Source organism: Ursus americanus, chromosome 4 (genome assembly GCF_024610735.1).
Source record: "Ursus americanus isolate L20-20 chromosome 4, mUrsAme1.1.p, whole genome shotgun sequence".
Lineage (NCBI taxonomy): Eukaryota > Metazoa > Chordata > Mammalia > Carnivora > Ursidae > Ursus > Ursus americanus.
The window spans coordinates 43,406,795-43,428,212 of NC_142130.1; the positions used below are offsets into that span (position 1 = coordinate 43,406,795).

General features: G+C 38.0%; 1 protein-coding gene across 6 annotated transcripts in view; it reads left to right on the plus strand.

Moving 5' to 3' along the window:
* CFAP44 (cilia and flagella associated protein 44) overlaps positions 1-21,418 on the plus strand; it is a 151,606-nt gene that overhangs the window by 89,194 nt on the left and 40,994 nt on the right. For all 6 annotated transcript variants that reach the window (XR_006777375.2, XM_045785165.2, XM_045785166.2 and 3 more), the window contains 2 exons: positions 5,936-6,132; positions 7,121-7,295. Coding sequence is in view for 5 of the 6 variants with exons in the window: in XM_045785165.2 (XP_045641121.2) it covers positions 5,936-6,132; positions 7,121-7,295 (372 nt within the window). In the remaining variant the exon portion in view is untranslated. The remainder of the gene's footprint in view (positions 1-5,935; positions 6,133-7,120; positions 7,296-21,418) is intronic.

Genomic DNA, 21,418 nt, shown 5'->3' on the forward strand with positions numbered 1-21,418 from the left:
TGTCTATTTTTGCCATTCTAACTGGCGTAAGGTGGTATCTCAGTGTGGTTTTGATTTGAATTTCCCTGATGGCTAATGATTTTGAACATTTTTTTATGTGTCTGTTAGCCATTTGTATGTCATCATTGGAAAAGTGTTCATATCTTCTGCCCATTTTTTGATTTGTTTGTTTCTCATGTATTGAGTTTGAGAAGTTCTTCGTAGATCTTGGATACTAGTCCTTTATCTGTAGTGTCATTTGCAAATATATTCTCCCATTCCGTGGGCTGCCTCTTAGTTTTTTTGACTGTTTCCTTGGCTGTGCAGAAGCTTTTTATCTTGATGAAGTCCCATAAGTTCATTTTATCTTTTATTTCTCTTGCCTTTGGGGATGTGTCATGAAAAAGCTTGCTTTGGCCGATGTCGTAGAGGTTGCTGCCTATGTTCTCCTCTAGAATTTTGATGGATTCCTGTCTCACATCGAGGTCTTTCATCCATTTGGAGTTTATTTTTGTGTATGGTGTGAGAGAGTGGTCAAGTTTCATTCTTTTGCATGTAGCTGTCCAATTTTCCCAGCACCATTTATTGAAGAGACTGTCTTTTTCCCACCGGATGTTTTTTCCTGCTTTATCAAATATTAGTTGTCCAAAGAGCCGAGGGTCCATTTCTGGGTTCTCTCTTCTGTTCCATTGGTCTCTGTGTCTGTTTTTGTGCCAGTACCATGCTGTCTTTGTGATCACAGCATTGTAGTACAGCTTGAAATCCGGCATTGTGATGCCCCCAGCTTTGTTTTTCCTTTTCAACAGTTCCTTGGCGATTCGGGGCCTTTTCTGTTTCCATACAAATTTAAGGACTATTTGTTCCAGCTCTTTGAAAAATGTCCTCAGTATTTTGATCGGGATAACATTGAAAGTGTAGATTGCTCTGGGTAGCATAGACATTTTAACTATGTTAATTCTTCCAATCCATGAGCATGGAATATCTTTCCATCTTTTTTTGTCTTCCTCAATGTCTTTCAAGAGTGATTTATAGTTTCTAGAATATAGGTCCTTTACGTCTCTGGTTAAGTTAATTCCAAGGTAACGTATGGTTTTTGGTGCTATTGTAAATGGGATGGATTCCCTAATTTCTCTTTCTTCGGTCTCGTTATTCATGTATAGAAATGCAACTGATTTCTGAGCATTGATTTTGTATCCCGTCACATTACTGAATTGCTCTATAACTTCTAATAGTTTGGGAGTGGCTTCTTTTGGGTTTTCCATATAGAGTATCATGTCATCTGCGAAGAGAAACATTTTGACTTCTTCTTTGCCGATTTGGATACCTTTGATCCCTTTTTGTCGTCTGATTGCTGTTGCAAGGACTTCTTTTTTTTTTTTTTTAAGATTTTATTTATTTATTTGACAGAGATAGAGACAGCCAGCGAGAGAGGGAACACAAGCAGGGGGAGTGGGAGAGGAAGAGCAGGCTCCCAGCAGAGGAGCCTGATGTGGGGCTCGATCCCATAATGCCGGGATCACGCCCTGAGCCGAAGGCAGGCGCTTAACCACTGTGCCACCCAGGCACCCCAGGACTTCTAGTACTATGTTGAATAATAGTGGCGAGAGTGGGCATCCTTGTCGTGTTCCTGATCTCAAGGGAAAGGCTTCCAGCTTTTCCCCATTGAGAATAATATTTGCTGTAGGCTTTTCATAGATGGCTTTTATGAGATTGAGAAATGTACCCTCTATTCCTACACTCTGAAGGGTTTTAATCAGGAAAGGATGCCGTATTTTGTCAAATGCTTTTTCAGCATCAATTGAGAGGATCATATGGTTCCTGAGTCTTTTCTTGTTGATATGATGTATCACGCTGATCGATTTGCGAATGTTGAACCACGCTTGCATCCCAGGTATGAATCCCACTCGGTCATGATGAATAATCCTTTTAATGTACTGTTGGATTCTATTAGCCAGGATCTTGTTGAGGATTTTGGCATCTATATTCATTAGGGAAATCGGTCTGTAATTTTCCTTTTTGAGGGGGTCTTTGCCTGGTTTGGGGATCAAGGTAATAATGGCCTCATGGAATGAGTTTGGTAGCTTTCCTTCTGTTTCTATTTTTTGAAATAGCTTTAAGAGAATAGGTATTATTTCTTCTTTGAATGTTTGGTAGAATTCCCCAGGAAAACCATCCGGGCCTGAAGTTTTGTTATTTGGAAGGTTGTTTATCACTGACTCAATTTCTTCATAATTAATTGGCCTGTTTAAGAAATCAACTTCTTCCTGTTTCAATCTTGGTAGTTTATAGGTTTCCAGGAAGGATTCCATCTCTTCCAGATTGCTTAGTTTATTGGCATATAGCTGTTGATAAAAATTTCTAATAATCCTTCCAATTTCAATGGTGTTGGTCGTGACCTCTCCTTTTTCATTCATAATTTTAATAATCTGGGTCCTTTCTCTTTTCTTTTGGATAAGTCTTGCCAGTGGTCTGTCAATTTTATTGATTCTCTCAAAGAACCAGCTTCTAGTCCTGTTGATCTGCTCTACTGTACTTCTGGTTTCTGATTGATTGATTTCTGCTCTAATTTTGGTCAACTGCTTCCTCATGAGTGGATTAGGCCTGTCCCTCTGTTGCTGTTCCAGCTTCTTGAGGTGAGAATATAAAAACTGCATTTTAGATTTTTCTATTCTTTTGAGTGAGGCTTGGATGGCTATGTATTTCCCCCTTAGGACTGCCTTTGCAGTATCCCATAGGTTTTGGACTGTTGTGTTTTCATTCTCGTTGGTCTCCATAAATTGTTTAAATTGATTTTTGATTTCCTGGTTTATCGAGTCATTCCTGAGCAGGATGGTTCTTAGTCTCCAAGTGTTTGAGTTTCTTCCAAATTTTTCCTTGTGGTTGAGTTCCAATTTCAGAGCGTTGTGGTCTGAGAATATGCAGGGGATAATTTCAATCTTTTGGTATCAGTTGAGACCTGTTTTGTGTCCCAGAACATGGTCTATTCTTGAGAATGTTCCATGGGCATTAGAATAGAATGAGTATTCTTTGGTTCTGGGGTTTAGTGTTCTATATATATCTATGAGGTCCAACTCATCGAGTATGGCATTCAAAGCCTTTGATTCTTTGCTTAGTTTTTGCCAGGGTGTTCTGTCTATTTCTGAGAGTGGAGTGTTGAGGTCCCCTACTATTAATGTATTTTTATCTATATGTCTCTTTATTCTGGTTAAGAGTTGGCTTGTGTATCTTGCTGCTCCCCTGTTGGGGGCGTATATATTTATAATTGTCATATCCACTTGTTGAATACTTCCTTTAAGAATAATATAGTGCCCTTCTGTGTCTCTAACTATAGTCTCTAGTTTAAAATCCAGTTTATCTGATATGAGAATTGCTACCCCAGCTTTCTTTTGAGGTCCATTTGCGTGAAAGATGGTACTCCATCCCCTTACTCTCAGTCTGAATGCATCTTTGGGTTCGAAATGAGTCTCTTGTAGACAGCAAATGGACGGGTCATTTCTTTTTATCCAATCTGCAACCCTGTGGCATTATGGGAGCGTTTAAACCATTTACATTGGCACTAAGAACTGAGAGAGAGAATTTTTTTTTTTTTAAAGATTTTATTTATTTATTCGACAGGATTGAGGCAGCCAGCGAGAGAGGGAACACAGGCAGGGGGAGTGGGAGAGGAAGAATCAGGCTCATAGTGGAGGAGCCTGACGTGGGGCTCGATCCCACAATGCTGGGATCACGCCCTGAGCCGAAGGCAGACGCTCAACCGCTGTGCCACCCAGGCGCCCCTGAGAGATAGAATTTTAATGATGCCATGTTGCCAGTAAAGTCTTTGTTTGTATTGGTTGTGACTTTCTTTTCTGTATCACTCTTGGGGCCTTTTTTACCTTTATAGAACCCCCCATAATATCTCCTGTAGGGCTGGTTTCGTGGTTACGAAATTGGTTAGTGACTAGCGATCCTGAAATGTCTGTATTTCTCCATCAATTCTGAATGACAGCCTTGCTGGATAAAGGATCCTTGGCTGCATGTTTTTCTCTGCAAGAGCTTTAAAAATGTCCCCCCAACCCTTTCTCTCATTCCAGGTCTGTGTAGATAGGTCTGACGTAATTCTGATACCTTTGCCTTGGTATGTGAGAAATGTCTTTGCCCTGGCCGCTTTCAATACTGTATCCTTGGATCTAATATTTGCGAAATGCACTATGACGTGACGTGGCATAGGTTTGTCGTGGTTGAGCTTGGGAGGGGTCCTCTCTGCCTCTTGGACACGAATGTTTGTTTCCCTCACTAGATTAGGGAAGTTTTCAGCTACAATTTGTTCAAATATCTCTTCTAGACCTCTGTTTTTCTCCACCCCCTCGGGGATGCCAATGATTCTGACATTGGATCGATTCATTGTGTCAGTAATCTCCCATAACCTACATTCGTGGGCATGCATTTTTTTAAGACCAGCTTCTATTTTCGTTTTTACCTCTGTTAACCCATCCTCCAATTCACTAATACATTCCTCTGTTTCGGTGACCCTGGCCATCAGAGCCTCTAGTTTTGCCTGCATTTGGCTCATAGAATTTTTAATTTCTGTCAGATTCGCTCTCATTTCTGTCCTTAGGGATTCTGTATTCTCAGTAACCTTTTCGTTAATACTTTTTTCAATTCTACTCATCATTTTGACCATTGTTACTCTGAATTCCATTTCTGATAATTTGGTTACATCCATATCCATTATTTCTGTGGCAGAGGCCACAGACTCACTGTCTTGTCTTTGCTGGGGGGGGGGGATTCTCCTTCTTGTCATTCTGATGAAGAGAGGTTGCGGGGTTGTCCAGAGCCCAAATTATTGACTGGGTCCCAGGCCGTGCCCCTTGTTTTACAGGGATCTTGGGGATGTGGGCTTCTTCTTTAAAGATTTTATTTATTTATATGTGGCAGAGAGCCAACCAGTGAAAGAGGGAACACAAGCAGGGGAGTGGGAGAGGAAGAAGCAGGCCCCCAGCGGAGGAGCCTGATGAGGGACTCCTTTCCGGAACACTGGGATCACGCCCTAAGCTGAAGACAGGCTCTCAGTGACTGCGCCACCCAGGTGCCCCGGGTTGTGGGCTTCTTGATTTTTCAGCCTGCCTTCTGTGTTCTGGGGGAGGGGCCTGCCGCGCCGATACTCAGGTGACCCTGTTTGGGTAGAGTCTCCATGTCCCCTGCGAGGGGGGATGGGGATGGGCACGCTGTGAGCCGGTACTTCCAGGCTTTTGTTCTCTGGCGGCTTTCCCTGGCGGTTTGCTGTGCCTCTTCTGAGAGTCAGAGCAGCAGCGGCTGAATCTCAGCCTCTGTCTCAGAACAGAGGGGATCGCGGACCGTTCTCCACTGATGTTCTGGCCACTTTAACTCCGTTACTGTTGGTGCTGCTCAACCCTGCAGCGTCCCGTGATGTGCGCCCCACACCCGGCGTCCCAGCCCTCACTTCCAGGGCCGGCGTGTCTCTGTCCTTTGTGTTTCTAATGCCGCCAGCCGCCCCTGTGCGCTCCCGGATCTCCGGGTCTCAGTCTATTTCCGGTGAGCACAACGGGATTCCAGAGTTCCACAAGATGCCTGGTGGCGTGTGCTCCCGGCTCACGGTCTCAGTCTGCTGTTTCGCGGGTGCCGTCCGTGAGTCCACCCGCTCTCCTGTGCAGGTAGCCACCGCTTCCCTGCCCCCCAACGCGGCGGCTCCCTCCCCCTTCCATTTATCTTCCGATATCTGTGCACGCTTTCACGGCTCCCCGCTTCGTACCTCAATACTCAGCGCTGGAGATGTTCATTTGTAGAGATCCAGATGCATCTTCCTGTATCTCAGGCTGGTTCCGTGGTTGTTTAGGCTGGTCTGGTACCTATCCCAGTGTGTTGTGGTCTTATTAATCATGCAGAATATTAAAAATGGTATAATTGATTAAAATGGTGACTATCACAAATACTTGTTCTATTTTTTTTTTTTCAGATTTCGTGAGTCATTGGAAAGCGATACTATTGTGGTTCATGCTATACAAAGTGATCACAAGATATCCTCCTATAGACTTGTGAAGCCCTCTAAGTATTCCAAGTCCAAACGAACAAGTCTGTCAGACAGAAGAACAAGCAAAATGGAGAGATTTGAAAAAGAGGGAGCTGGAAGAAAGGATAGCCAGAAAGATACAGGTAGCCTAAATAACAAGAAGGCTTTTAAATCCTTACTTATTAAGGTTTCAAAACTGAATTGTCTTTTTGTAGGCAGAACCTTCAAACCCTATTTGATGGCTTGAGCTCCACCTCTTGTCTCCCTTATTCCTTTGGAATAACAATCAAGAGAGAGGGCTGTGTGGTATGGCTGAGAATAGGAAGCCATGTTCCTCCAGCAAATGCTCCACACCAACTATTTATTGCAGGCTGCCAAGGAAAACCCACCCTGGTTATGCGACTGAGAGGGTTAGAGTACTTGATGCTGCTAATTTCTTACTTCCAACATCTAACTATTCTTCAATCTAGGCTTTCTCCAGTTAATAGTTGCCACATTAAACTCCTGTTTTCTATATTCCCATATATGTGAAATATGGAAGGTGAAATTATGAGTTATAACTATATGACCATCCCATAATATTATTTAACTTTTTTCCAAAGTATATCTCTGAAGTATATCTCTCTGTAGTTTGAACATAAAGTAAGAAATTGCCTCAGTAGATATGTAATTCTTAAATCATAGATTTGATTGTGTGTTTCTGACCAGTTTTTCAATTGGCCACAGACCACTACAATTGATATATGTCACCTCAAGTTATACATGTCAATTAGGACTCACTCGCTTTACCCTTCCCCCACCACATCACAAATATTCCTACCCAACTTCTCAGTTTGTCTGTTAGTGGCCCCGCATTATTTATCTTGTTTTCTAATTATTTGATATATGTCTTGTCTTGCCAACTTTTCAGTAAGGTCCTTTAGAGCAAATACTGTGACTTAGATCTCTTTGTTTTGGCATTCTAAAATACTTATTAAAATACTTATTATGGACTTAAATTCAACAAATACTGTGATTTACAGATTCATTATATTCTATTTTTTAAAACATGGTAGGTTTAAAAAAAATATTTGAGAATTTCATTTTGATGTTTCAAGAAGATTGAAAAAAAAATGTTGACTCTCTGTACAGATGGGCGCATTAGTGTGGAAGAAGAATCAATTATAGAGAAAGGGAAGAAATTTCGGCCTAAAACCCTAAGTGAAATTATCGTGGAGAATCAAATTGAGAAAACGAGGAAACTTATATTAAAAGCTGAAAGGGCCCAACTTAAGATTCAGCAGCGAAAAAAAGAATGGGAGGACCTGTAAGTGTGTTTTTGTTTTCTTTCTTTCTTTCTTTTTCTTTCTTTCTTTCTTTCTTTCTTTCTTTCTTTCTTTCTTTCTTTCTTTCTTTCTTTCTTTCTTTCTTCTCCTTCCTTCCTTCCTTCCTTCCTTCCTTCCTTCCTTCCTTCCCTCCTTTTTCTTTCTTTCTTTTTTTCTTTCTCTTTTTTTTACCTAAATTTTTCATTTTAATATGAGTTTCAAAATATCTTTGAAATAGAAACAGAGATAGAGTATTGAAGACAGATCAGCTGGATCTCTTAGAGTAATGATACCTTCGTGGAACTTCTATGATCCTTAGGATTTGGGGCCCAGGAATTCCATTTTGTGAATACACTCAGTGATTTTTAAGGATCAAGAAATTCCTGTTTATTCTAACATCAAGTTATTTTTCTTTATGTTCTAATATCTTACAGTTTTGGCTTTCAACTCTAGGCCTCTCATCATCTAAAGTTGACTTTTAAAAACTCTGGTATGAGGTACTTTTATTTAAAAGCACATTTTTTAATTTGTTTTATTTGCCACCTACATATATGTTTGGTGAAATGTCTTTTCATGTCTTTTGCCTATGTTCAGGTAAGATTGTTTGCTATTTTGCTGTTAAGTTCTGAGAGTTCTTTATATGTTCTAGATACCACTCCTTTGTTGGTTATGTGGTTTTCAAATATTTTCTCTCAGTTTGTAGCTTGTCTTTTCATTTCTTTAATAGGTCTTTTGCAGAGTGAACGTTTTTAATTTTGTTAAACCCAATTTATCAATATTTCCTTCTATCAATCTTGTTTTTGGTGTTGAGTCTAAGAACTCTGCCTAGCCCTATCCCAGTGATTTTCTATTTTTTATAATAATTTTTTATTATATTATGTTAGTCACCATACAGTACATCCCCAGTTTTTGATGTAAAGTTCCATGATTCATTACTTGCGTATAACACCCAGTGCACCATGCAATACGTGCCCTCCTGAATACCCATCACTGGCCTATTCCATTCCCCCACCCCCCTCCCCTCTGAAGCCCTAAGTTTGTTTCCCAGAGTCCATAGTCTCTCATGGTTCATTCCCCCTTCTATTTACCCCCCCTTTCTTCTTCCCTTTCTTCTCCTACCGATCTTCCTATTTCTTATGTTCCATAAGTGAGTGAAACCATGTGATAATTGTCTTTCTCTGCTTGACCTATTTCACTTAGCATTATCTCCTCCAGTCCTGTCCATGTTGCAGCAAATGTTGTGAAATCATTCTTTTTGATGGCTGAGTAATATTCCATTGTCTATATGGACCACATCTTCTTAATCCAGTCATCTGTTGAAGGGCATCTCGGCTCCTTCCATGATTTAGCTATTGTGGACATTGCTGCTATGAACATTGGGGTGCATATGGCCCTTCTCTTCACTACGTCTATATCTTTGGTGTAAATACCCAGTAGTGTAGGTATAGGTATATAGGTATAGGGTAGCTCAATTTCTATCTTTTTAAGGGACCTCCACACTGTTTTCCAGAGTGGCTGTACCAACTTGCATTCCCACCAATAGTGTAGGTATAGGTATATATCATAGGGTAGCTCAATTTCTATCTTTTTAAGGGACCTCCACACTGTTTTCCAGAGTGGCTGTACCAACTTGCATTCCCACCAACAATGTAGGAGGGATCCCCTTTCTCCACATCCTCTCCAACATTTGTTGTTTCCTGCCTTGTCCATTTTTGCCATTCTAACTGGCGTAAGGTGGTATCTTAGTGTGGTTTTGATTTGAATTTCCCTGATGGCTAATGATTTTGAACACTTTTTCGTGTGTCTGTTAGCCACGTGTATGTCTTCATTGGAAAAGTGTCTGTTCATATCTTCTGCCCATTTTTTGACTTGATTATTTGTTTCCCATGTATTGAGTTTGAGAAGTTCTTTGTAGATCTTTGATACTAATCTTTTATCTGTAGTGTCATTTGCAAATATCTTCTCCCATTCCATGGGCTGCCTCTTAGTTTTTTTTTTTTGACTGTTTACTTGGCTGTGCAGAAGCTTTTTGTCTTGATGAAGTCCCACAAGCTCATTTTTTCTTTTGTTTCTCTTGCCTTTGGAAATGTGTCATGAAAAAAGTTACTGTGGCTGATGTCAAAGAGGTTGCAGCCTATGTTCTCCACTAGGATTTTGATGGATTCCTGTCTTACTTCAAGGTGTTTCATCCATTTGGAGTTTATCTTTGTGTATGGTGTGAGAGAGTGGTCAAGTTTCATTCTTTTGCATGTAGCTGTCCAATTTTCCCAGCACCATTTATTGATGTTTTTTCCTGCTTCCCCTATGTTCATCTGTTTTGTTTCTTAAATTCCACATATGAGTGAAATCATATAGTATTTATCTTTCTCTGACTGATTTTGCTTAGTATAATACTCTCTAGTTCCATCCATATCATTGCAAGATATGGAAAGAGCCCAGATGTCCATCAACAGATGAATGGATAAAGAAGTTGTGGTATATATATAAAATGGGATATTACTCAGCCATCATCTGTGTTTTTTTGTTTTATTTTTTTCATGATTTCCTGTGGCTTACTTGAATATTTTAGAGTTCCAATATGATTACAGCGTTTTTGAGAGTATCACTTTTTACAGCTTTTTAAGCATTTTTTCTAGGTATTACATTATGTATACACAACTTATATAGTATACTGGTGTTGACATTTTATCAGCTTGAATGAAATGTAAAAACCTTACCTGCCTTCAGATCCCTTTATACACCTCCCACCTCTTGTTTCCCTTGTTTATAGTATAATTGTATAAATATTTTCTCAACACACATTTCAGACAGTGTTATAGTTTTTTTTAATCATCAAACATATTAGACAATAGTAAAAGTAAAATGTATTTGCCATTATTTTTACTATTAACATTTTAATCTCTTCCTTCTTGGTGTTCCAAAGTTCCTTCTATCATTTCATTTCTTCTTAGAAAACTTCTGTTAGCCATTCTTTTAGGGTTGGTATGCTGGTGACAAATTCTTAGCTTTCCCTCACCTAAGAATGGCTTGAGCTCTCCTTCATTCTGGAAGGATATTTTTACTAGACATAAAATTCTGTGTTGACATCTCTCTTTTTCAACATGTGAAAAGTATTGTGCTTCTTTCTGCTGGCCTCCGTGGTTTCTTATGATCAATCTTCTGCCATTCAAATTGCTTTCCCCCTATATGTAAGGTGTTATTTTTGTCTTGCTGCTTTCAAGATTTTTTTTGTCCTTAGTTTTCAAAAGTTTGACTCTAATTTGTCTTGGTACATCTTTGAATTTATTCTTTTTAGGATTCATTAAACTTCTTGAATCTGTATGTTTGTATTCTGGCCAAATTTGGGAAGTTTTCAGCTGTTATTTCTTTTTTTTTTATTTAAATACATTTTTTTTATTTTTATTTTTTTGAACTCCTTTTATTCTTTTTAGTAATATTTTTTTGTTATGTTAGTCACCATACAGTACGTCCCCAGTTTTTGATGCAAAGTTCCATGATTCATTGTGTATAACACCCAGGGCACCATGCAATACGTGCCCTCCTGAATACCCATCACCAACCTAGCCCATTCCCCCACCCCCCGAAGCCCTCAGTTTGTTTCCCAGAGTCCATAGTCTCTCATGGCTGTTATTTCTTACAGTTTTTTTTTTTTTTTTTTTGAAACCCTGTCCTCTTTTTCCTTTCCTTCATGGATTCCAATGACACAAATGTTAGATCTCTGAGGCTCTGTGTGGGATTTAAAAAAAGGGTTTTTTTTATTGTTTGTTTATTTGTAGTGTCTTTTTTTGTTATTCAGATTGGATAATTTCTATTGTTCTATCTTCAAATTAATGATTCTTTTCTCTGTCTCCTCCATTCTGGTGTTGAGCACATCCATTAAGTTTTATTTTGGTTACTGAAGTTTTCAGCTCTAAAATTTCTATTTGGTACTTCTTTGTACCTTCCATTTCTTTGAGACTCTATTTTTCCATTTGTTTCAAGCACCTTTCTAATTGTTTATTGAAGCACTTTATAATGGCTGCTTTAAAATTGTCAGATTATTCTAACATCTCTATCATCTTGGGGTTGGCAACTGGTAATCATCTTTTCTTATTCAAGTTGAGATCATCCTGATTCTTTGTATGACAATTTTTTTACTGAAATCTGGACATTTGGGGTATTATGAGACTCTGAATCTTATATATACATTCAGTTTTAGCTGGCTTCCTCTGACTTGAGCAGGATAAGGAAGAATGCCACCTCATGGGTATAGAAGTCCAGGTTACTCATTTTTTCCCCAGCTGATACCTGAGGAAGAAAGGGGCACTTACTGGTCAGCAATTGGAGTTCTAGATCCCTACTAGGCTGCCTCTAATACCACTTTGCTCTCTAGTTGTCTTCCACTGATGTTGTGGAGGGTGGTCAAGTTCTTCACTTTCCACTAGGCTTCCTCAAACACTACCCTAGCAAGGTGGGGTGGATCACCTTGTTACTACTGGACAAAGGCAGAAGTCCAGACTCCCTATGGGGTCTCCACTGTAACTGTGGTAGGCAGGCTTGTTACCACACACTGGAGATGAAGTCCTCGTCCCCAGGGCTTACCTCCTTTAACACCATCCCTGTCGGGGTTGTGTTGCCTTGTTAAAGTCTGCTGGTGGTAAAAGTATAGACTCCCCACTTGACCTTTGCAGGCTGGATAGAGGTTGGCCGCATTTGTCTGTGTGTGTGTACAAGTGCGCTGTGTGGCTAGAGTAGAGCATTTATTTTCTAAAAAGTTTTCTGTCTTACTAGTCTCTTTTCTTGATCCTTTAGCTAGAAAGAGCAAGATTTTGTTGGGCTTTTATTGTCTAAACCCTTTGGTATTTCTAGTTGCCCTTTTCTTTAGTTCCACGCCTGAGATATATGAGGCGGTAAGAAAGTCTAGATATTTAACATCATATACTTCCTTGGGTCCCAAAGTTCTTTGTGGTCTATCATCTTCTTTTCACCTTTCAGAATCTTCTCATGTTGTATATGTATAATGTTTAGGGGTTTTATTTGCACTTACCAGCAAAGATAGGAATATGTAAATCATTCCCTCTTCTCAGAAGTAGAAACTCTTTCCACTGACTTTATTATATTTATCTTTAATATGGTGATTTTTAAAAAATATTTTATTTATTTATTTGAGAGAGAGAGTGTGTGCACAAGCAGGAGAAATGGGAGAGGGAGAAGCAGGCTCCTTGCTGAGCAGGGAGCCCAGTGTGCGGCTTGATCCCAGGATCCTGGAATCATGACCTGAGCTGAAAGCAGACACTTAACCAACTGAGCCATCCAGGCACCTCTTAATCCAGTGATCTCGCTAAGCTCACTTACTAGGTCTAGTAGCATTTTTTCTTTTTTATGAATATGGTCATGTTTCATGTGAGAAAAGATTCTTCCTTTTCAATCTCTTATTTCTTGACTCATTGTACTGTCTAGGATATGTACTACAATGTTCAATAAAGATGATGAGAGTAAACATCCTTATCTTATTGCCAATCTAAGGAGAAACATTCAGTCTTTTATTATAAAATGTGACATCAGCCCTTTATCAGTTTGATGAAATTCCCTTTAGTTCTTAGTTCATTGAAAAAATTTTTAATATAATTTTATGAAGGATAGGTGCTGAATTTTATCAAATGATTTTTATATGCATATTGAGATGACCATATGCTTTTAAAATTTTATTCCTTAATATTGTGGGTCACAGTTATTGATTTCAAATGTTAAATCAGCATTCTGAGGATAAATTTCACTTGGTCATTCTCCTTTTAAAAATTTTGCTGAAATTTTTTTGTAGTATTCTTGTCTGATTTTGGTATCAGGTTAATGCTGGCCTCATAAAATCTGTGGAGTTTCCCTCTTCTGTTATTTTTGGAAGAGTTTGAGCAGGATTTGTATTAATTCTTCAACTATTTGGTATAATTCACCAGTGAAGCAATCTGGTCCTAGACTTCTCTTTGTTGGGAGGTTTTTGATTACTGATTCAATCTCCTTAACTGGTAATTGGTGTGTTCACATTTTCTATTTCTTCATGATTTGGTCTTCATAGGTTGTATATTTTTAGGAACTTACACATTTCTTCTAGGTGGTCCAATTTGGTGGTGTATAGTTATTCATAGTGGTCTCTTGGGATCCTTTGTGTTTCTGTGGTATCAGTTGTAATATCTCCTCCTTGATTTCTGATCTTGAGTGCTTTTTTTCTTAATAAAGATTTTATTTATTTGAGAGAGAGAGAGAGAGAGAGGGAGAGAAAGCGCATGAGCAGAGAGAAGGAGCAGAGGCAGAGAGAGAAGCAGGTTCCCCTCTCAGCAGGGAGCCCAGTGTGGGGCTTGATCACAGGACCCTGGAATCATGACCTGAGCTGAAGGCAGACACTTAACTGACTGAGGTACCCAGGTTCCTGGTCCTCTCTATTTTCTTGATGAATCTAGCTTAAAGTTTGTCAATTTTGCTTTTATCTTTTCAAAACATAAATGCCCAGCTCTTGCTTTCATTGATCTTTTCTATTGTCTTTTAAATCTCTATTTCACTTATTTCTGCTTTGATTTTTGTTATTTCCTCCTTTCCACTAACTTTGCACTTTGTGCTTTTTTTTTTTTTTCTGGTTCCTTGAGGTATAAGGTTAAGTTAGTTGCTCAAGATTTTTCTTGTTTCCCGATGTAGGCATTTATCACTATAGACTTCCCTGTTAGAACTGCTTTTCTTGCATCCTATAAGTTTTAGGTATGTTGTATTTCTATTTTCATTTGTTACAAGATATTATTTCTCTTTTGATTTTTTACTTGTTATTCAAAGTACGTCTACTCTCCAGATATTTATGAATTTTATAGTTTCCTTCTTGTAATTGATTTCTAGCTTTATACCTAGTTTTTATACCTTTTTCTTTTTTTTTTAAAGATTTTATTTATTTATCTGACAGAGCTAGAGACAGCCAGCGAGAGAGGGGACACAAGCAGGGGGAGTGGGAGAGGAAGAAGCAGGCTCATAGCAGAGGAGCCTGATGTGGGGCTCGATCCCGTAACACCAGGATCACGCCCTGAGCTGAAGGCAGACGCTTAACCGCTGTGCCACCCAGGCGCCCCTTATACCTTTTTCTAACCTTTGAAGTTAGAAAAGATATTGAATATGATTGCAAGCTTTTTAAATTAATTAAGACTTGTTTTGTGGCCTAATGTGATTTATCCTGGAGAATGTTCCATGTGCATTTAAGAATGTATATTCTGCTACAATTGAATGGAATGTCTGTAAATATTTGTTAAGTCCATCTTGTCCTAACTTGTTATTTGAGTCTAATGTTTCCTTATTATATATATATTTTTTTTGTGGGGGGGGGTCTTGACCTAGTTTTGTTGTATATTTGGATTCTTTCTCTTTATGTTTTTTGTATCTATTATAGGTTTTTGCTTTGTGGTTACTGTGAGACTTACATAAAACATATCAGTCTATTTTAACCTGATAATAATTTAACTTTGAACACATGCTAAAGCTGTATCTCTAACTCCCCCAACATTTTGTTTTTGATGTCACAGTTTACATCTTTTTACCTTACATATCCATTAACAAATCATTGTAGTTATAGTTATTTTTAATACTTTTGCCTTTTAACCTTTATGCTAAATTTATAAATGATTTACCCACCACCATTAGTATTAGAGTATTCTGAATTTATATATATTTGTCTTTATTGTCAAAATTTATATTTATGTATGTTGTCTTATTACTAGTTAGTGTCCTTCTGCTTCAGTTTGAATAAGTGACTTTAGCATTTCTTGAGAGGCTGGGCTAATGGTAATGAACTCCTTCAGCTTTTGTTCGTCTGGAAAACTCTTTATTTCCCTAATGCTGAAGGACAATTTTGCTGGGTAGGTTATTTTTATTGGTAGTCTTTTTCTTTAAGCACTTTGAATTTATTATGCCACTCTCTGCTGGCCTGCAAAGTTTCAGCTAAAAAAGTCTGCTGATAGTCTTATTTCTCTTATGTGTGTGTATATATATAAAAAGTTGTATTTCTCTTGCTGTTTTAAAGATCTTCTCCTTGTCTTTAGTGTTTGACAATTTATTATACTGTGTCTTGGTGTGGGTTTTTTTGGATTTATTTGTTTTAAACTTTTTGGGCATCCTGGATCTGGATATCTATTTATTTCTCCAGGTTAAAGAATTTTTCAGTCATTATTTCTTTGAATAAGACTTCTGACCATCTCTCACCATTTGGGACCCCTGTAATGTGAATATTAATTTGCTTGTTGATGTCTTTTAGGTTCCTTAAGCTATGTTCACTCTTTTTAATTCTTTTTTCTTTTGCCCCTCTGACTGAATGAACTCCATTGCCCTGTTTTTTAGTTAATCAATCCTTTCTTCCACTTGATCTAGTTTGGTGTTGAACCCTATTTTTGAACGTTCCAGTTCAATTATTGTATTCTTCACTTCTGTGTTTTCTATTTGCTACTATCTTATATTTTCTATCTCTGTTGATATATTCACTCTGTACATACATTGTTTTCCTGACCTTGGTGAGCATCTCTATGAATATTATATTAAACTCTTTATCAGGTAAATCACTTTATCTCCATTTCATTAAGGTCTGTTTCTGGAATTTTATCTTGTTCTTTATGTGGAACATATTTTTCTGCTTCATTTCCCTAACTCTGTGGGTTGGTTTCTGCACATTAGAGAAAATAGTCACCTTTCCCAGTCTTTATGGAGTGTTCTCATGTTCTCATGTTCACCCTGGCCTGGACTCAGTCTCTCTCTCTCTGTTTTATGTTGGGGCAGGTTTATTGACATGAAAAGATGTTTATAGTATATTATTAATGAAAAAGCACATAAGGCAACAGTTTAATTTGGGAGAGTATCAATAAAATGTAACAGTGGTTGTCTCTAGGTGATAGGGTTATGGACCTTACAGGATTTTTTCTTTCTTTTTTCTTATCTTTATTTCCTAATTTTTTATAGCAACTTTATGGAGATATAATTTGCATATCATATAGCACTCATTTAATGTCCAATTCAATGTGTTTTTTTGTATATTCTGAGGTGTGCAACCATTACCACTCTTTTCTAATATCATTATCCCCCCCGCACACAAAAAAAACCCTACTCATTAGCAGTCACTCTTCATTTCCTCAAACTCCCATTCTTAGCCCCAATCAACCACTTATTTATTTTTTTTTAAGAAAGAGTGTGAGTGGGGGTGGGGGGAGGGGCAGAGGGAGAGGAAGAGAGATCTTAAGTAGGCTCCACGCCCAGCGTGGAGCTTGATGTGGGTCTTGATCTCATGACACTGAGACCATAACCTGAGCTGATGTCAAGAGTTGGACACTTAACTGACTGAGCCACCCAGGGGTCCCTTAACCTTAAACAACCATTTTTTGTCTCTATAGATTTGTCTACTGACATCTTATAGACATGGATTCTGTGGTCTTTGTGGCTTCTTTTGCTTCATAGGACTTTAAATTTCATTCAGGTTGTAACATGTATCAGCACTTCATTCCTTTCTATGACCAAACAATCCATATCATATTTATCAGTTCATCAGTTGAAACACATTTAGGTTATTTCCATTTTTTTCAGTATTATGAATAATGCTACTATTAATATTTGTGTATTTTTGTGTGGACATGTGTTTTCAAGTCTCTTGGGTAGATACCTAGGAGTGGAATTGCTGGGTGTAATATGCTAACTGCTTAACGTTTATTTTTTAATTGAAATGTGGCTGACGTACAATGTTGCATTAATTTCAGGTGTACAACATAGTAATTTGACAACTCTATACATTATGCAATGCTCATAAGTGTAGCTACCATCTGTCCCCATACAATGCTCTTATAATACCATTGACTATATTCCCTATGCTGCACCTTTTATCCCTGTAGCTTACATGTTCCATAACTGGAAGCCTCTGTCTGCCACTCCCCTTCACCCATTTTACCCTTTCCCCAACCCCTCTCTGCTCTGGTAGCCATAGTTTGTTTTCTGTGCTTATGGGTCTAATTTTTCTTTTTCTTTTTCTTTTTTTTTTTTCCTGTACATTTGTTTTTTAGATTCCACATAGAGGTGAAATTATATCGTATTTGTCTTTCTCTGACTTATTTCATTTAGCATAATACCCTCTATGTCCATCCATGTTGTTGGAAATGGCAAGATCTCATTCTTTTTTATGGCTGAGGAATATTCTATTATATATATGCCACATCTTCTTAATCCATCATCTGTGGATGGCGACTTAGGTTGCTGCCATATTTTGGTTTTTTTGTAAAGACATTACATATAAACAAAACTATCTGGGATGCCTAGATGGCTCAGTCAGTTAAGTGTCTGCCTTCGGCTCAGGTCATGACCATAGATTCCTGGGATTGAGTCCTACACTGGGCTCCTTGCTCAGCAGGGGAGCCTGCTTCTTCCTCTGCCTGCCGCTCCCCCTGCTTGTGCTCTCTCTCTCTCTGACAAATAAATAAAATCTTAAAAAAATAATAACTATATGGTATTTGTCTTTCTCTGACTTATTTCACTTAGCATAATACTCTCTAGCTCCATCCATGTCATTGCAAATGGCAAGATTTCATTCTTTTTGATGGCTAAGTAATATTCCATTGGATAGATGGATAATCACTTCTTCTTTATCCATTCATCAGTCAGTGGACATCTGGGCTCTTTCTCCATAATTTGGCTATTGTTTATAGTGCTGTTATAAACATTAGAGTGCATGTGCCCCTTCAAATCAGCATTTTTGTGTCCTTTGGATAAACACATAATAGTGCAATTGCTGGGTCATAGGTAGGTCTATTTTTAACTTTTGAGGAACCTCCATACTGTTTTCTAGAATGGTTGCACTAGTTTGCATTCCTACCCACAATGTAAGAAGGTTCCCCTTTCTCTGCATCCTCACCAACATCTGTTGTTAGCTTGTTAATTTTAGCCATTGACAGGTGTGAGGTGATATCTCATTGTAGTTTTGATTTGTATTTCCCTGACGATGAGTGACGTGGAGCATCTTTTCATGAGTCTGTTAGCCATCTGTGGGTCTCCTTTGGAGAAATGTCCATTCATGTCTTCTGCCCATTTTTTTAACTGGATTATTTATTTTTCAGATGTTGAGTTGTGTAAGTTCTTTATATATTTTGGATACTAACCCTTTATCAGATGTGTCATTTGCAAATATCTTCTCCATTCCATTGGTTGCCTTTTAGTTTTGTTGATTGTTTCCTTCACTGTGCAGAAGCTTTTTATTTGGTAAAGTCCCAATAGTTTATTTTTGCTTTTGTTCCCCTTGCCTCAGGAGACCTATCTAGTAAGAAATTGCTACAGCTGATGTCAAAGGGATTATTGCCTATGTTCTCCTCTAGCATTTTAATGGTTTCCTGTCTTACATTTAGGTCTTTCATCCATTTTGAATTTATTTTTGTGTGTGGTGTAAGAAAGTGGTCATGTTTTATTCTTTTGCATGTTGCTGTCCAGTTTTCCCAACACCATTTGTTAAAGAGACTGTTTCCATTGGATGTTCTTTCCTGCTTTGTTGAAGATTAATTGACCATGTAGTTGTGGGTTCATTTCTGGGTTTTCTACTCTGTTCCATTGATCTATGTGTCTGTTTCTGTGCCAGTACCATACTGTCTTGATCATTAAAGCTTTGTAATATAACTTTAAGTCTGGAATTGTGATGCCTCCAGCTTTGCTTTTCTGTTTTCAAGATTGCTTTGGCTATTTGGGTTATTTTTTTTTAAATTAAATTTTATTTTTTTTTATTTTTTTAAAATTTAATTTCAATTAATTAACATATAATGTATTATTTGTTTCAGGGGTACAGGTCTGTGATTCATCAGTCTTATATAATACCCAGTGATCATTACAACACATACACTCCCAGTGTCCATCACCCAGTTACTCCATCCCCCCACACCCCTCCCCTCCAGCAACCCTCAGTTTGTTTCCTATGATTAAGAGTCCCATATGGTTTGTCTCTGCCTCTGGTTTTATCTTGTTTCATTTTTTCTTCTCTTCCCCTATGATCCTCTGCCTTGTTTCTTAAATTCCACATAGCAGTGAGATCATATGGTAATTGTCTTTCTGTGGTTGACTTATTTCACTCTATTCCAACCACATTGTTGCAAATGGCAAGATTTCATTTTTTTTTAATGGCTGAGTAGTAGTCCATTGTATATATACATACCACATCTTCTTTATCCATTCATCTGTCGATGGACATCTGGGCTCTTTCTAGTTTGGCTGTTGTGGACATTGCTGCTATAAACATTGGGGTGCAGATGCCTCATCGGATCACTGCATTTGTATCTTTGGGGTAAATACCCAGTAGTGCAATTGGTGGGTTGTAGAGTAGTTCCTTTAGGTGTAAGGTTAGGTTGTATATTTGAGACTTCTTCTCGAGGAAGTCCTGTATTGCTATATACTTCCTGCTCATGATTGCCTTTGCTGCATCCAAAAGGTTTTGGACTGTCGTGTTTTCATTTTCATTTGCTTCCATGTATTTTAAAAAATTTCTTCTTTAATTTCCTATTTAACCCATTCATTCTTTAATAGGATGTTGTTTAACTTCCATGTATTTGTGGTCTTTCCAACTTTTTTTGTGTGTTTGACCTCATGTTTCATACCATTGTAGTCTGAAAATATGCATGGTATGATCTCAGTCATTTTGTACTGGTTGAAGCCTGATTTGTGGCCCAGTATGTGATCTCTTCTGGAGAATGTTCACTTGAAAATAAAGTATATTCTGCTGCTTTAGGATGAAATGTTCTGAATATATCTGTTAAGTCCATCTGGTCCAGTGTATCATTCAAAGCCATTGTTTCCTTGTTGATCTTCTGTTTAGATGATTTGTCCATTGTTGTGAGTGGGGTGTTAAAGTCACCTATTATTGTGTTATTATTAATGAGTTTCTTTAAGTTTGTTATTAATTGATTTAGGTATTCGACTGCTCCCAAGTTGGGGACATAAATATTTACAATTGTTGGATCTTCTTGTTTATTATGATATGGTGCCCTTGTTCATCTCTTATTAACAGTCTTTGGTTTAAAATCTACTTCGTCTGATATAAATATGGCTACTCCAGCTTTCTTTTGATGTCCACTAACATGATAAATGGTTCTCCACCCCCTCACTTTCAATCTGGAGGTGTCTTGGGTCTAAAACAAATCTCTTGTAAACAGCATATCAATGGGTCTTTTTTTAAAAAAATCCATTCTGATACCATATGTGTTTTGATTGGAGCATTTAGTCCGTTTACATTCAGAGTAATTATTGATAGATATAAATGTAGTCATCATTATTACCTGTAAAGTCACTGTTCCTGTAGACTGTCTCTATTCTTTCTAGTCTTTGTTGCTTTTGGTCTCTTTTTCACTCAAAGGGTCCCCTTCAGCATTTCTTGCAGAGCTGATTTGTGTTCATGAACTTCTTTAGTTTTTGCTTGTCTTGGAAACTCTTTATCTCTCCTTCTATTCTAAATGACAGCTTTACTGGATAAAATATTCTTGATTATGTATTTTTCCCATTTAACACATTGAATATATCATGCCAGTCCTTTTTGGTCTTTCAGGTTTCTGTAGACAGGTCTGCTGCTAACTTTATGTGCCTACCCTTGTAGGTTGAGGAACATTTATCCCTAGCTGCTTTCAGAATTTTCTTTATCTTTGTATTTTGCAAGTTTCACTATGATATGTCTAGGTGTTAACCTGTTTTTGTTGATTTTTGAGAGGAGATCTCTGTGCCTTTTGTATTCGAATGCCTGTTTCTTTCCCCCAGATTAGGGCAGTTCTCAGCTATAATTTGTTCAAATAAACCTTCTGCCCCTTTTTCCTACTCTTCTTCTTCGAATTCCTATGATATGGGTATTATTGCACTTTATGGAATCGCTGAATTCCCTAAATCTACCTTCATGATCTAATAGTTTTCTTTCCCTCTTCTTTTCAGCTTCATTATCTTCCATAATTTTATCTTCTGTATCGCCTATCCACTCCTCTGCTTCTTCCATCCTCACTGTGATTACATCCAGTTGGTTTTCCATCTCAGTTATAACATTTTTTATTTTGGCCCGACTAGTTTTTAGGTCTTTTATCTCTGCAGGAAGGGTTTCTCTGGTGTCTTCTATGCTTCTTTCAAGCCCAGCTGT